The sequence below is a fragment of the Onychostoma macrolepis genome, chromosome 21 (assembly GCF_012432095.1).
Source record: "Onychostoma macrolepis isolate SWU-2019 chromosome 21, ASM1243209v1, whole genome shotgun sequence".
NCBI lineage: Eukaryota > Metazoa > Chordata > Actinopteri > Cypriniformes > Cyprinidae > Onychostoma > Onychostoma macrolepis.
Window position 1 is genome coordinate 3,284,985 of NC_081175.1, and position 13,359 is coordinate 3,298,343.

Sequence of the window (13,359 nt, forward strand, 5' to 3'; positions counted from 1 at the left end):
ATGGCTACCAGCAACTGTAAGATTCAACAATTTGGACAAAGAGATACTCTGAGACACCTGTGTCTATGGGATTGAAACATATATGGCATTGATAGAAAATGAAGATTACAAAAGAAAAGTTTGTTAAGAACCAGAATCTAAAATTATATTAAGATAGGCCTCATAATAATTCATATGTTACAGGCACTAAAACTTAATATTAAAATAATATTTATGGCCCACAGACAGGTAGGCCTACTGCAATTGTTTAGGTTTTCTAGTTTTAACATCCATTTGTTTTTCAGGCATATCTCTTTAAAAGAAAAAAGTGTATTACGCCTACTCAATAAATAAACTTCCATGGCATTTCACTTTTTTTTTTTATCACTATTTATGTTTGTCATGAACAAAATCAAAAATTTGAGCTGCTGGGTAAGTTTCTGGAATTTGTTTGATTTAACATGGAATGACCCTATAATAACTGCTAACATTATACAGAAATATTTTTTCCCTAATAAATATGTGATTGTGACCTTACAGTATACGATTACCTGGGTCTGTTTCATTCTCCATGTAACGCCATAAATTCGTTAAAAGTTTGCCATGTTCTTTGAGGAAAGCCATATCTTTGTCGTAGTATTCTTCAGCTGTTAATGGGATTTAACATGCAGTAGTGCTGGCCAATGCAAGTCAAGAGTTAGTTTCAGCCTCACCTTTACAACACGTTCCTCGTCGGTTGAGCCTCGTAAGGTGGTGTGGAAAGTTCAAATAAAACTTAGTTTAGTTTCTGAATGAATCAGTTTTTTTGAGTAAATTGGCTGAATTAATCACTAATTCACTACTGGCATAACAATGTCACTGAAAGAAATTATTCATTGAATTTACTAAAAAAAATTTAAGTTAAGTGGTTGCAATCAATTTATTTTAGCTACATTTAAATAAACAAATTTTGTTGACTAACTTTCAATATATATTTTTTAAATTAAATGTAGCTAAAATAAATTGTTTGCGACCACTTACCTTAAAAACATTTTTTCAGTGTAGCTAACCAGCCCTGAAGTCGCTGGACTGACCGCCAGAACGCCTAGAGACAAGCAGAGTGATACAAACTATTAAAAGTCCCAGTGCTCATATTAGTGGAATAGAGTCATTCCTAACAGGCCTCTCAGCCAATCAGATAAGAGGACAGGAACTGCTGTATTTCTGAATCTTCATGTAATGTATACAAAATTCTTTTATATATATATATATATATATATTCTTTCTGTTACGGTTTAATCTTAATGTTGTGTTCTGTGTTGTCTTCACATAGCTAAGAGATAAGATGATGATAATGGATGTCTTTAATTCAAGGTTTTTAATGTCACAGGACAATCTTGTGAAGCATTACCAATGCATTTTCCTTTATCTGGTATAGGCCTATATTAGCTAACACTTGTTGAATTTGTACTGGTCAGACAAAGTTAGACTGCAGCATTAAAAACGATGCAACAAAAATGAAGTGATTCAATAAATACTCAGTTCTAGCATCATTTTATCCCTTAACTTCTCTTTGTTTGCCTGCAGCGCTTGGGCTGACAGAAGAGTTAACATCACAAGGTGCTATTTTCTTATATATATAAAAATAAAAATAAAGTAAATAAATAAAATAATAATAATAATAATAATAAAACATGTTATATGTTTGACCACCGGGGGGCGTCGTTCCCAATCTTTACTCGTACCTTCAAATCATGTCGCAAGTCATGCATTATGTATATCAGGTTTCCTCTGGATATTGCTGTCCTCAAACTGCTCAGGTAGCATACCTCAGGGAACGATGGTGATGATGCCAAAAAAACTGGTGAATATGAAAACAGTTGCTATTGACTCCAATTCAGAATTTAGAAAGAAAGAAAAAACAACAACAACAGAGAAAAAGCTAAGAAAAAGGGTGTCTATGCACCAAACCAACAGGTCTCTGCCTCAAACAAGAAGACATAAATACTGGCCCTTCAGTGCTAAGCCACTAATAGATGAATGAAAATGTTACTAGTTCCCATCCACCTGCACCATAGCTTTGAAATGTGTTAAGTGTGTGACATTTGCGGTCTTTTTTGGTTACGTGGCTTTTGGCTTTGTGCAGGTCAAGCACAAGGTCAAGTATTTTTTATAGCGAATTTTATAAAAATGTTTTTTATGCTTTAAATAAGGCTGTCAAGTGATATAAAAAAGAAAAAAATCGAATTAATTACATTATGTGCTGATTAATTAATCAAACTAATGAGATTAATTAATTAACATGCACATCATGTGCCGATTAATTAAAGATAAAGTTATTATTAAAGATAATAATTAGCATTGTGTTAATTTAGAAAAAACACTGAATAGACATTACAAAAAAGTAACTTTTAGAAACAAATATTTTAATTCAACATACAAAAATACAAATAAATAGTGAATATGAAATTATTTAAAAAAAAAAAAGAAAGAAAAAAAAGAAAGAAAAAGAAACAATGCTCTGGCGGCAAATCCATGTCTTAATAAGTCATTCAGTGATTCATCGAGTCGTTCAAACGGCTGATTCATTCAGAAACGAAGCAAGTGACTGCCTTCATGAATGACTCACTGAATCATTGATTCACTAGATTCGTTTAAAAACGTGGATTCATTAATGAAACACCGCTGTGTGTTGATCAGAGATGCACAACAGTTCGCCTAGGGCTTTATTTTCACTGGCTCAATTACTGACAATGCGTCTAAAATGTAATTATTCACACCTTTACCTTATATTCATTTTTAGGTAAAAACTTCTATGTAACCTTTTTGTCTTTCTACCAGCCAATGATAATTCTGAAAGAAAACACGCAGTGTTTGTTATAGTAACACATGCAACTTTCACGCGCTTATATTTTAGCATTGCTGATGATGTTAGGGTTATTTTAGCAAATAGTTAGCTCTGTAAATTATGTTCAACAGCATTGAGTTGAAGAGGGTAGCCTAAACTTTATCACTCGACTCGACTGAATACACATGCATTTTAGGTGTTCATGCTCCGTCCATGTCTTTGAATGAGCGCTGTATCTTCAACCGCTCAGGTATGTCAGTACGACCCTTTTCAGGGGCTGCCAAAATTACATTTTAAAACCAGTCAGGGCTATAGAAATGCATCTTAATATTTACAAGTAAATCTCCATATTATGCGTAGGCTAGCCTACTTCTGACACTCCCTACACCTGGGTTTGACGTCCATTGGGGGTTGGGGGCATCAAGCCTTCTTTAGGGGGTCAGACCCCCCCAAACCCCCCCGTAATTCGCACCCTGGTTGTAATTAGGTATTAGTGCATTAATAAGCATGCATGTGCATGAGAACAACAGGACATCCCACTTCGCGAGCGAACGACTCTCTCTTTTTTTAAAGAAATGATTGCATTTACTCGTGCATCGCTGTTCCATGTTCTTTTTATCTGCTTAATGCATCTGATCGTGATAGCTAATTCATCACTGGCTCTGGTTAAATCAAGCGACCAAAATACATAAGGATAAGAGAAGACATAGCCTAATAAACATATAAGCTGTTTGTTTTAGGATTCACAAATCTTTTATTTGTATTATTATTATTTTATTTTTTTACAGTCTTTACATTTTCATTTTATTGTCAAGAGTTTGTAAAGTAATGAGTAATTTGCTTAGATTTAACTGCATCGTGAAGTCATATAGTATCCTACATTAAAGCCCACGATCTTCCATTGCTTGGAAAATCAGTTAAATTTAGTAAGGATCAGGATGGAACAATTTTCTAACGGCGCATCACAGCACTCTTTACTTTGTTCTTTGCATCTCCTGTGCTGTATAAAGCAAATGAATGACTAATTGAACAGCTACTCTAAGTGTGAGAATAAGTAGGCTACTTTGTGTGTGTGTGTGTGTGTGTGTGTTCAGTTGTTGGATGAATATGATTATTGTTTGTATCATCAGTGTTATTGTTTTGTTTGTTTTTTCTATGAGAAGCCAAAGGAGAATTTTTACATTGCTGGATAATAAAGTTAAATCAATCAATCAATACAATTATTATTTAAAAAAAGATATATTATTATTATTTAGAAATTCATTACATTTTCATTGAATTGGGCTGACTATTTTTATAGACATTATTAATTTATACACAGTATTACTATATTAAAATAATGATAATACAAATATTATTATTATTTAAAAAGCTGTAGTCTGCTCTCATTCAGGTTTAAATGTACAGACCTGGATTGTTGCTATGACAACAGCTCTGAGATTAGTTTTTGAAGAAGGAAGGATTGAGTCTAAATCAAATTAAATCTAGATAATGCTTTAATTCATGTGCGAAGAATGGGGCCCAGGTCTTGGATGTTCAGCCGGTTGACATTTGAACTTTGACACAGGAAACATTCAAAACATTAGTAAATTTAAAATACTGCACCTGAAGGTGAATATAGAGCAGTTATTGTCTTATCTTAGGCTATATGGCATGACCTGTAACCCTTTAACTACATTTCTAATTTGAGCTTGTAGTATTGCATGTTGCTACTATTTTTTGAATAAAGATTGGTTAAAAAAAACATGACAGTAGTCCTGTAAAACTTATGCTCAGAACGACAGTTGAAATCATACTGCTATTTTATTGATGCTAAAGTTTACTGCGCGTTCTGTGTGGGTTAATCATTCACACTTCACATCTCAGGAACTGAGGTTTGTTTCTTGCACGTCTATCTTGGATTGCCAAACATGAACTTGTGTTGACATCAATACATTGTCATGTTGAAATGCTCTAAATTATCAACAAAGACAAAGGTTGATTATGAAGGTGAAGGATGAGGCCTTCAAAGCGAACCAAGAAAATGAACTCACACTATCAAATATCTGATATTTGATATCAAGATATGCCACAATGATGCAATTTAATATATGTCATGCTCCCTCTGAGCCGTTCGTCACTGCTGACAGCTATTGTGCAAGAACAATGGCCCAATATATTGCACTTTCGTTTGTTAAAAAATAATTTTCAAAAATATCTAAGAAGACTGTCCACAGTTTTTTCCAACAAATTGTTGTTCATCTTAAAAATATTATGTAATATAATAATAATAAATAAAAAAAAACATAAACATAAGTGTTACCAATAAAACGAACACCTGTTACACATGTTTGTATAGGTTTTTGTTTGATAATAATAAGAACTGGTAAAAACACGGCCAGCACAGGTATTTCGTTGAGTATGTGAGTAAATTCCACTGGGTTCAATGAAAAGGTGTCATAGGCACTTAACCATATCTGCTATTTATAGAGAGTCACTAGAATCATTGCTTTACAGCTCCAGTGTTTATGTAGAATTATTCTCGCCATTATAGAGATTATTAGTGGGTATAACTATTGTAATTGGACGTTTATGATACAATAGCCTCGTAAACAACCAGCTGTATAAGTAATAGATAGACTAGATGGGTAATGAGTTTGTTTAGTGTTTTAAATGAAGACAGACAATTGGGCTTACCTTGTTTTACACTATTTACCCTAATTAAAAATCAATCAATAATTAAATTTTTTTTTTTTTTTTTTTTTAAAAGCAGACACTTGCGGAAAATCACTATAGTGATCAGTAATATTTTGTTAACCAGTTTTCTGTGACGGCATTGCCTTTTTAATTTACCACAGGGTTCTTATTCTGAATCTGAATAATTTAGACACAATCAGCTTTAAATGCATCAAGAAATTTGGGCTTCCTAATGAAAAGTTCTCTTTGTACTTCATATAGAACTACATATGAAGAACATTACCGACATGTTTTTGTTACTGTGGTGAGAATATTTTTTACAACATGCCCCCCAATAAACTTTATGGCCTCAGAGGCAGCTATCAGCAAGCTTGTTTATACAATTCTTCTCTTACCAGAAATAGAGCAATGATAAAGAAAAATGGAACAATACAACGTAACAAGACCTCTTTAAGCCTCTTTGTTAGTTTTATTAAATAGAACACATTAGAATGCTTTTGTAGAAACATGGTATGCCACTATGTTTGTCTCATAGGCTTATTCATAATCAGAAGATAACATTTTCACTTATGAGAACCCACAGTATATTGGTTTTGTAACTTGAACCATTTAAAGTCATCAATATGTCAATATAATTTAGGATTAGACGACAAAAGTTCAAGTTCATGATTTGGTGTAATCACAGTACTGAATTTGTGATGTAATAAAAGTTGTATATATATATATATATATACATTCATACTGTACATGATACTGCAAAACCGAGTTATTCTGCTCCTATAAGCATAACCATATTAATCATATAGCTAAAATTTGCCATCATTTCAAGATATAACAATTCAATCTGTCTCTAACAGAATAGAATTTCTATTTCTGCAGCATGAACATGTGGTGGCCATAAAAAGCTAAAGATATCGATCACAATATCTTCTCTAACCTAAATATACCGTTCACAAAGATGAAGATGAAGGTTCAGTATGGACATATGGCCACTCTCTGTGAATGGACATGTATGCAGGCAGATGCATATTGTTTGCTCAACAGTCCCCTTTGCCTCGGCCTTTGGACGCCACACCCTGGCTTTGTTAACACGGTCATAAAACAGGTCCTGTTGCAGCGACGCCGTAGAGGAGATATGTTCTGCCCGTCAAGCTGAGCTTCTCTGTCACACCATTGATAAGAGAGTCCAGAGTGTGCTTGATAATGAAATAGCTCACAGTTTCTCAGCGTGCACTCGTCTCTTATCCAGCGATGCCGTTACACTGTGCAAACAGCACCAGCTCCTGCTCGAGAGCCGTCTATTCACTCGCACGCTAGCAGTTCTTCTCCGTTTCGATGAAGTGCAGATAAAACACATCTGACATTTTCCTCAATGTGTTCCTCGAGTGAATATGAAAACACCTTCAATAAACCTGACAAATCAATGCTGGACGCAAACAGCTCTATTTCTGATATCCGTGGGAAGACACGAGTTAACAGATATGAAAATGGATGGCAAGTCTGAAATGAATCACTTTGCCACAATAAAACATATATTTTATTCATACAAATTACTTTAGAAATATACAGTTATTTGAATTCACTTTTACAATCTCAAAACATATTAAAGTTTACAGTGATGAACAAAACAACAGCAGTAATAAAGTACTAGAATAAAGAAACCGATGCGACCAGAGGAATATTACACAACCTTTCAGATTCATGTGTGCTTCAAATGTTGCTGCATTACTTTTCAAAAGTCCTTGACTACTTTTTATTCCTATTTTTTTCCAAGTCTTTGTCACGGTTGTCACATTCGTGTTGTGTTTTCATTGATGGGTTGATTTAAAAGTACCATGTGTGTGTAAAAGTGTGAAAAGGCTCTTTATAAAAACAGCTAACAGTCAAAGTCTGCAAATCTTCAGTACTCTTCTTTGATAGTCATTGGCATAGATGGTGATACCAGGCCACCGCTGCTGCTTGTGACCATGGGAACATTGCCTGGCAGAGCTGAACCAGGTGGGGTTGGTGTGGTTGTGGATGCCGGCTGCGGCTGTTGCATCTTCTTTTTATTGACTTTCCTCTCTTTAGCACGCCGGTTCTGGAACCAGATCTTCACCTGCCAACAACATGCCATAAGTAGTACTGAAAAAAACGTTGTTCCTGGTAAAAGTTGCTCTGTATGTTTCATCTATGCTGCATTACACACCAGTGATCCCAATCAGCTTCTACACGCTTAAAAATAAAGGTTCCCAATGGGAGGGTTTTACAGCGTTGCCATAAAAGAAACATTTTTGGTTCTCAAAAGAAGCTTTCAGTTAACAGTTCTTAAAATACCCTTTTTTTTCTTCTTTTTTTTGTGGAATAAAAATGTACAGAAAGGCACTTTACTGGCATCTGTGGTTCTGTGAGGAACCTTTAACATCCATGGAAACTTTCCATTCCACAAAAGTTTCTTTATAATGGAAAAGGTTCTTACGATTATTAAAATGTTCTTCACATTCAAGAATAAAATGCGTCTTTTAAGAATTTTTCACTAAAAGGTTCTTGGAGCTTTTGAAACTTTTATTTTTAAAAGTGCACCATGGATATTAAAGGTTCAGGGAACCAAAGATGCCAATAAAGAACCTTTTTACAATATGAAGAACCATTTGTGCATTAAAAATGTTCCATGGATGTTAAAGGTTCTTGATGAATCAATAAATTATTTTTAAGAGAGCATGAAGAAAATTTTAACATCCATGGAAACTTTCCATTCAACATGAGGTTCTTTATAAAAGAAAATGTTCTTAAGGTTACTAAAATGTCCTTCACATTCAGGAATGAAATGCTTCTTCTAAGAATTGTTCTTTAAAAGGCCATTTAGGGAACCCAAAACCCCTTTTGGAAACTTTATTTTTAAAAGTATACCATGGATGTTAAAGGCTCGTCATGGAACCAAAGATGTCAATAAAGAATCTTTTTACAGTATGAAGAACCATTTGCACATTAAAAAGGTTCCATGGATTTTAAAGGTTCTTCATGGAACAATACGTTCCAAAAAGAACCTTTATTTTTAAGAGTGCACGAATAACATTCATGGAACCTTTCCATTCAACATAAGTTTCTTCATAAAAGAAAATGTTCTTAAGATTATTAAAATGTCCTTCACATTCAAGAATGAAATGCTTCTTCTAAGAATTGTTCTTTGAAAGGTCCTTTAGGGAACCCAAAACCCCTTTTGGAACCTTTATTTTTAAAAGTATACCATGGATGTTACAGGTTCTTCATGGAACCAAATATGTCAATAAAGAACCTTTTTACAGTATGAAGAACCATTTGTACATTAAAAAGGTTCCATGGATTTTAAATGGGACAATACATTCCAAAAAGAACCTTTATTTTTAAGAGTGCATGAAGAACCTTTAACATCCATGGAACATTTCCATTCAACATAGGATTCTTTATTGTGGAAAAAGGTTCTTTAGATTTTTAAAATGTTCCTCACACTAAAAGAAAAAATGGTTCTTTTAAGAACCTTTGACTGAAATGTTCTTTAGGGAACCAAAAGTGATTTTTCTGTGGCATCACTGCAAACCCCTTATTGGGATAATTATTTTTAGGAGTGTATGTGAAGAATATGTTGTCTAAGAACATGATGACTGAAGACTGTATTAGAGCAGCTAACCTGTCTCTCTGACAGACCGAGTGCTGTTGCCAGTTCTGCCTTTCTTCTTATTGTGATGTAACGGCTGTAATGAAATTCTTTCTCCAACTCCAGACGCTGGTGATCCGTGTACACTACCCGGTATTTGTCTTTTGTTCTGGTCTTCCCTCCTAAATGACAAGCGGCATAACAAATTCATTTTTCATTAAAAGTCAAGTCAATTTTAAACAAATAATTGTGAATTAGTCCTTATCTACATGACCCTTTCCTTTTCACAGTAGGCTCTGATGAGTATTTTGTCACATGACAGAAAAATCGTATTTATTTATCAACAAATTGCTTGGCATAAATGTAAATGTATTCGGTGTAACTCTGGTTCCTTTCAAGGCCTTTCTCCATTTTTATTTTAAGCAGTTTTTAAACGTACCGAAATATATGACTATAATTAATTATAATGTGATAGAAATAAAGAGTAATTTTTTAGTTAATGTCATTGTGTTTATCTTTTCTATTAAAAAGTAACTAAGGGAACACAGTGTTTGCTCCTTTAATCAAGCCAATCGTTAAGAGCACACATATATAAAACACCAAGATGTCCATGTTATAAAGGTCTTTGGAATCGTGTCTCTATATTTCAAACTTAGTTTACCCTGTCAGAGGCAAGAGTGGACTTAAGTGGCTACCAGGTTAAATATTAAAACATGAACGGCAAAGGGAAGGACAGCGCCTGTCTAGGGCAACAGCCACAGAGGGAGGAACTCCAGATAATTAGGCTTCTCAACCATAGCATCTTCACTGAAAATCTCACCAGAGGCCATAATCTCTGGGTATCATTAACCCGGCCAAGCGACTCTCACAATCCTCCATTTAAAAAGCCAGGTATTTAATTGTGTTATATAAAATACATCTTAGTGGTTGGAACTTTAAAATAATAGTGACAGTGAGCTAATAACATCATTTGGGCTTGGCTCCAGACTTCTCAAAAAGACCGTCTGGTTACTGAGTATGATAATGTATGGCAATTAAAGCCACTGTTTTGAGGAATTGCCTCAAGATTGTAATTTATGGCATATTCATTTTTCATATGTATTAGGCCTATAAAACTACAAGCGTGAAAGTGTTTGCACAGAAATAGGTCTAACTAAATTTATGACTTTTCTCCAGTTTGCCTGTGATGTTATGGTATGGCATACATATGAGGAGGAATTGAGAGTTAATTGTTACTCCCTGTTCCAGTCATAATAGAGAGGATCCTGAGCTGACAGAGATAAAATACCTTATTAATAATGTGCTGAAATATCAGGGTTTTTTTTTTTTTTTAGAACTTGCAGTAATTACAATAATTCAGAACCTCATTGTTTACAATTAGCCCCAACTTCACATGTAAACATTAGTTTCATATTTTTATTCAGTTTTCATAATCAGTGGGATCCACAGAATTTAAGTTTTAACATGAGGTTTTTGGTGACATTTCCTCCACTCCTGTGAGCTAATTTTTTTTTTCTTGTTACATATTGTGTTGCATAATCCTATAAATAATTAATCTTTATTTTATTTATTTATTTATTTTTCAATAGGCCTACATTTAAAAAAAAAAAAAAAAATCCGGTTTATTCATCCTTTCTGCTATTTTAGTAGCTATTAAATGTTAATTACACATGCGCATCCGTATTCAACAACTTCTCGGCATCCGGACAAAAAAGAACAAAGAGTGACATCAAAGCAAAGAAACTCACACAAATCAGTATATTAGCATGACAAACAAGTGAATACAGAAGCGTTTGCTTCTAAACCATCACGGGACAGAGTTTAGCAGTGGTGTTCCCGTTACATGTTCATAGCAGACTTTTTTTATTTTATTTATTTATTTATTTGTACCTTTTTAATAATTTACCTTTTTTTTTTTTTTTTTTTTTGCGATCACGATAGTTAATATTCTCTATAATAATTATTATATTGTATTTTTCGAAATATAATAATTTTATTTATAGATTTTAGAAACGCACCTGAGCTTGACGGCGGCGCGCTCCGACGCATCCAGTCGTAGGGGTTCCGTCTTTGAGAGTTGGGCGACAGCTGACCGACTGATGTGTTTATGGATGATGGAAGAAGGCCAGGCGCTTGAACAGACGAAAAGTCTGGAGGATTGAAGCCCAGCTGACCGGTGCTCGAGGTCGAAGCTCCAGTTCCCGGCCCGTAAGGTGTCCATTCCTCTCGCGGAGGAGGGTACGCGGGATTCCAGGCTCCTGTTTGGCTGTGGTGAGGGTCGTTGGTAATTCCAGGGACGTGATGGTATCCTGTGAAGTCTGGGTACTGAGGAGGCGCGGGGACAAAATTCTGAGGGTTCAGGTTTAGGCTGGGGTGTCTTACGGAATTCGGGTACATACTGGTGTCCTTCTCCAAGAGATAACTCACGTACATTTTTCCGCCTGATGACTCCAGTGCATAATATGCACCCAAACAATTGATCTTGGCTCCTTAGACCCAGGTTTCCCTATAACCTGACGGTTCCTCTACCTGGCCAGATTCTCTGAACCCTCCAGCCTCGGTGGCTGCTAAAGGTTGCGATGCTGACGTCACTTTTATGATCATGATGATCACCCTCCCCACGGTATAGAAACAGCCTTGGTGATGTTCCAATTCAGAGCGGTCCATGAATGAATGCCATTCAGAATATAAACCTGTTAGTATAGGCCTACATGCACTCTTTTAAAAAGCGTAAAAATGCCATGCAATTAAAAAAGACAACACGTATATATTTACGGTTGTAAGAAATGTTTTTAAAAGTAAAATATGATTTAGCACATCACTTGCGGATAAAATATAAATAAGCCTACTGCAACAAGGAACCATGTATAGCTATTTTTAAGGTAAATTAGGCTTTGGTTAAAATATATTTTTTCAGAAATACAAATGCCAGCTGGAAACGGGAATTCCCAAAATTCCTTTTGCGCACCATCATATTTGATTCGATTTTATTTCAAGTTCAAGTTACTCTTATTTTTGTTTTCCTAAGATTGGTGTTTGCAATACATTATATTTTTGCATTAGTCTTTTTTATTGGACACATGGCAGGAGGTAATTATCATGAACTTTAATTCTTATGTGGCCTTCCATTTCGCCACGTTTTAATTTCATTTCACATTAAAAAAAAAGAATAGCCCAAAAGCATTTGTATACTCTAAAATATACTGTGACTTAAATACCGTGCCGCAATACAGTGCCACTGTATTTTTATGATATGATGGCAAACAAAACGATCAGGTTTTAGCATAAATTTAACAAACATTATTATTGCATTCTATATACATAATGTTATAAGCATGTATTAGTTTACACACACGCACACGACATTCGATTATCAGATTAAAACAAGGAACAAAGTCTACAGTGCGAACAAGACGAAGATCATGGTCGTAATATGATCAGTTTCGATTTTACGGGCATGTGCATGTTTTAAACGTACATTTTTAGACAGATTAGCCTATATGCAATCACATTTTATATATTATTAATACAATGAATGCTATAAAACGTAAATGTAATTGTTATATGTATTTTTGTGAACTGTACACATGGAGCAGCCATCGGCGAAAGACGAAATGAAAGATTAGACATGATTATTTTATAGGCTAGTAGCACATTAAATATTATAATACATTAAATACTATATAGTATATGTTGTTAAATTACGTTAGCATGGCTGCATTTTAAGTATCCCTGTCTTCTGCACGGAAGACCAGGACCACAATTTCACCTGGACTTTCAAAGCATTTAATCTATGAGCAAGTTTTCAAGAAGAAATCGGACAGAGATAAAACTAATATAGCCTAGCAAATTATTTCAGGATGTTTCCTATCAGCTTTTATGATATGAAAACATCTAAAACACACGGCCATAAAATGATGAGCTAACCTTAACCATAACCCCCAAAAAAAAAAACATAAAAAAAAAAAATGAAAAAGAAAAAGTTGGTCTAAAATGAAAACATTTGACACCTGGACAATAGTGATGTAGCCTAAACGATGTGAGAAAAACTGAAATGTGTGATGTCGTGATGCATGCTGGCCTCGGGCTAATTTAGATTGCATGTGCTGATGCTCAATAGTAGCCTATTTATGATTGTGTTCATATTGTAAAGACTAACAAGTGTGTGTTTGTGGGCTATTAAATTTATAATCGTAGTAGCTTTTATTTCAGTGTTCGGCTAGAAAACGGTTGCCTATTGATAAGATAACGACGTGGAATATAC

At 34.6% G+C, this 13,359-nt stretch overlaps 1 protein-coding gene across 1 annotated transcript; it reads right to left on the bottom strand.

Moving 5' to 3' along the window:
* Positions 1 to 7,287: 7,287 nt before the first annotated feature.
* On the bottom strand, positions 7,288 to 11,731 carry cdx1b (caudal type homeobox 1 b). Its single transcript, XM_058758836.1, has 3 exons — positions 11,114 to 11,731; positions 9,129 to 9,277; positions 7,288 to 7,580 (listed from the first exon to the last, which is right to left on the bottom strand). Exons 1-3 carry the CDS (start codon positions 11,526 to 11,528, stop codon positions 7,383 to 7,385), a joined length of 762 nt encoding a protein of 253 aa, XP_058614819.1. The 5' UTR covers positions 11,529 to 11,731; the 3' UTR covers positions 7,288 to 7,382.
* Between the last annotated feature and the right edge of the window lie 1,628 nt (positions 11,732 to 13,359).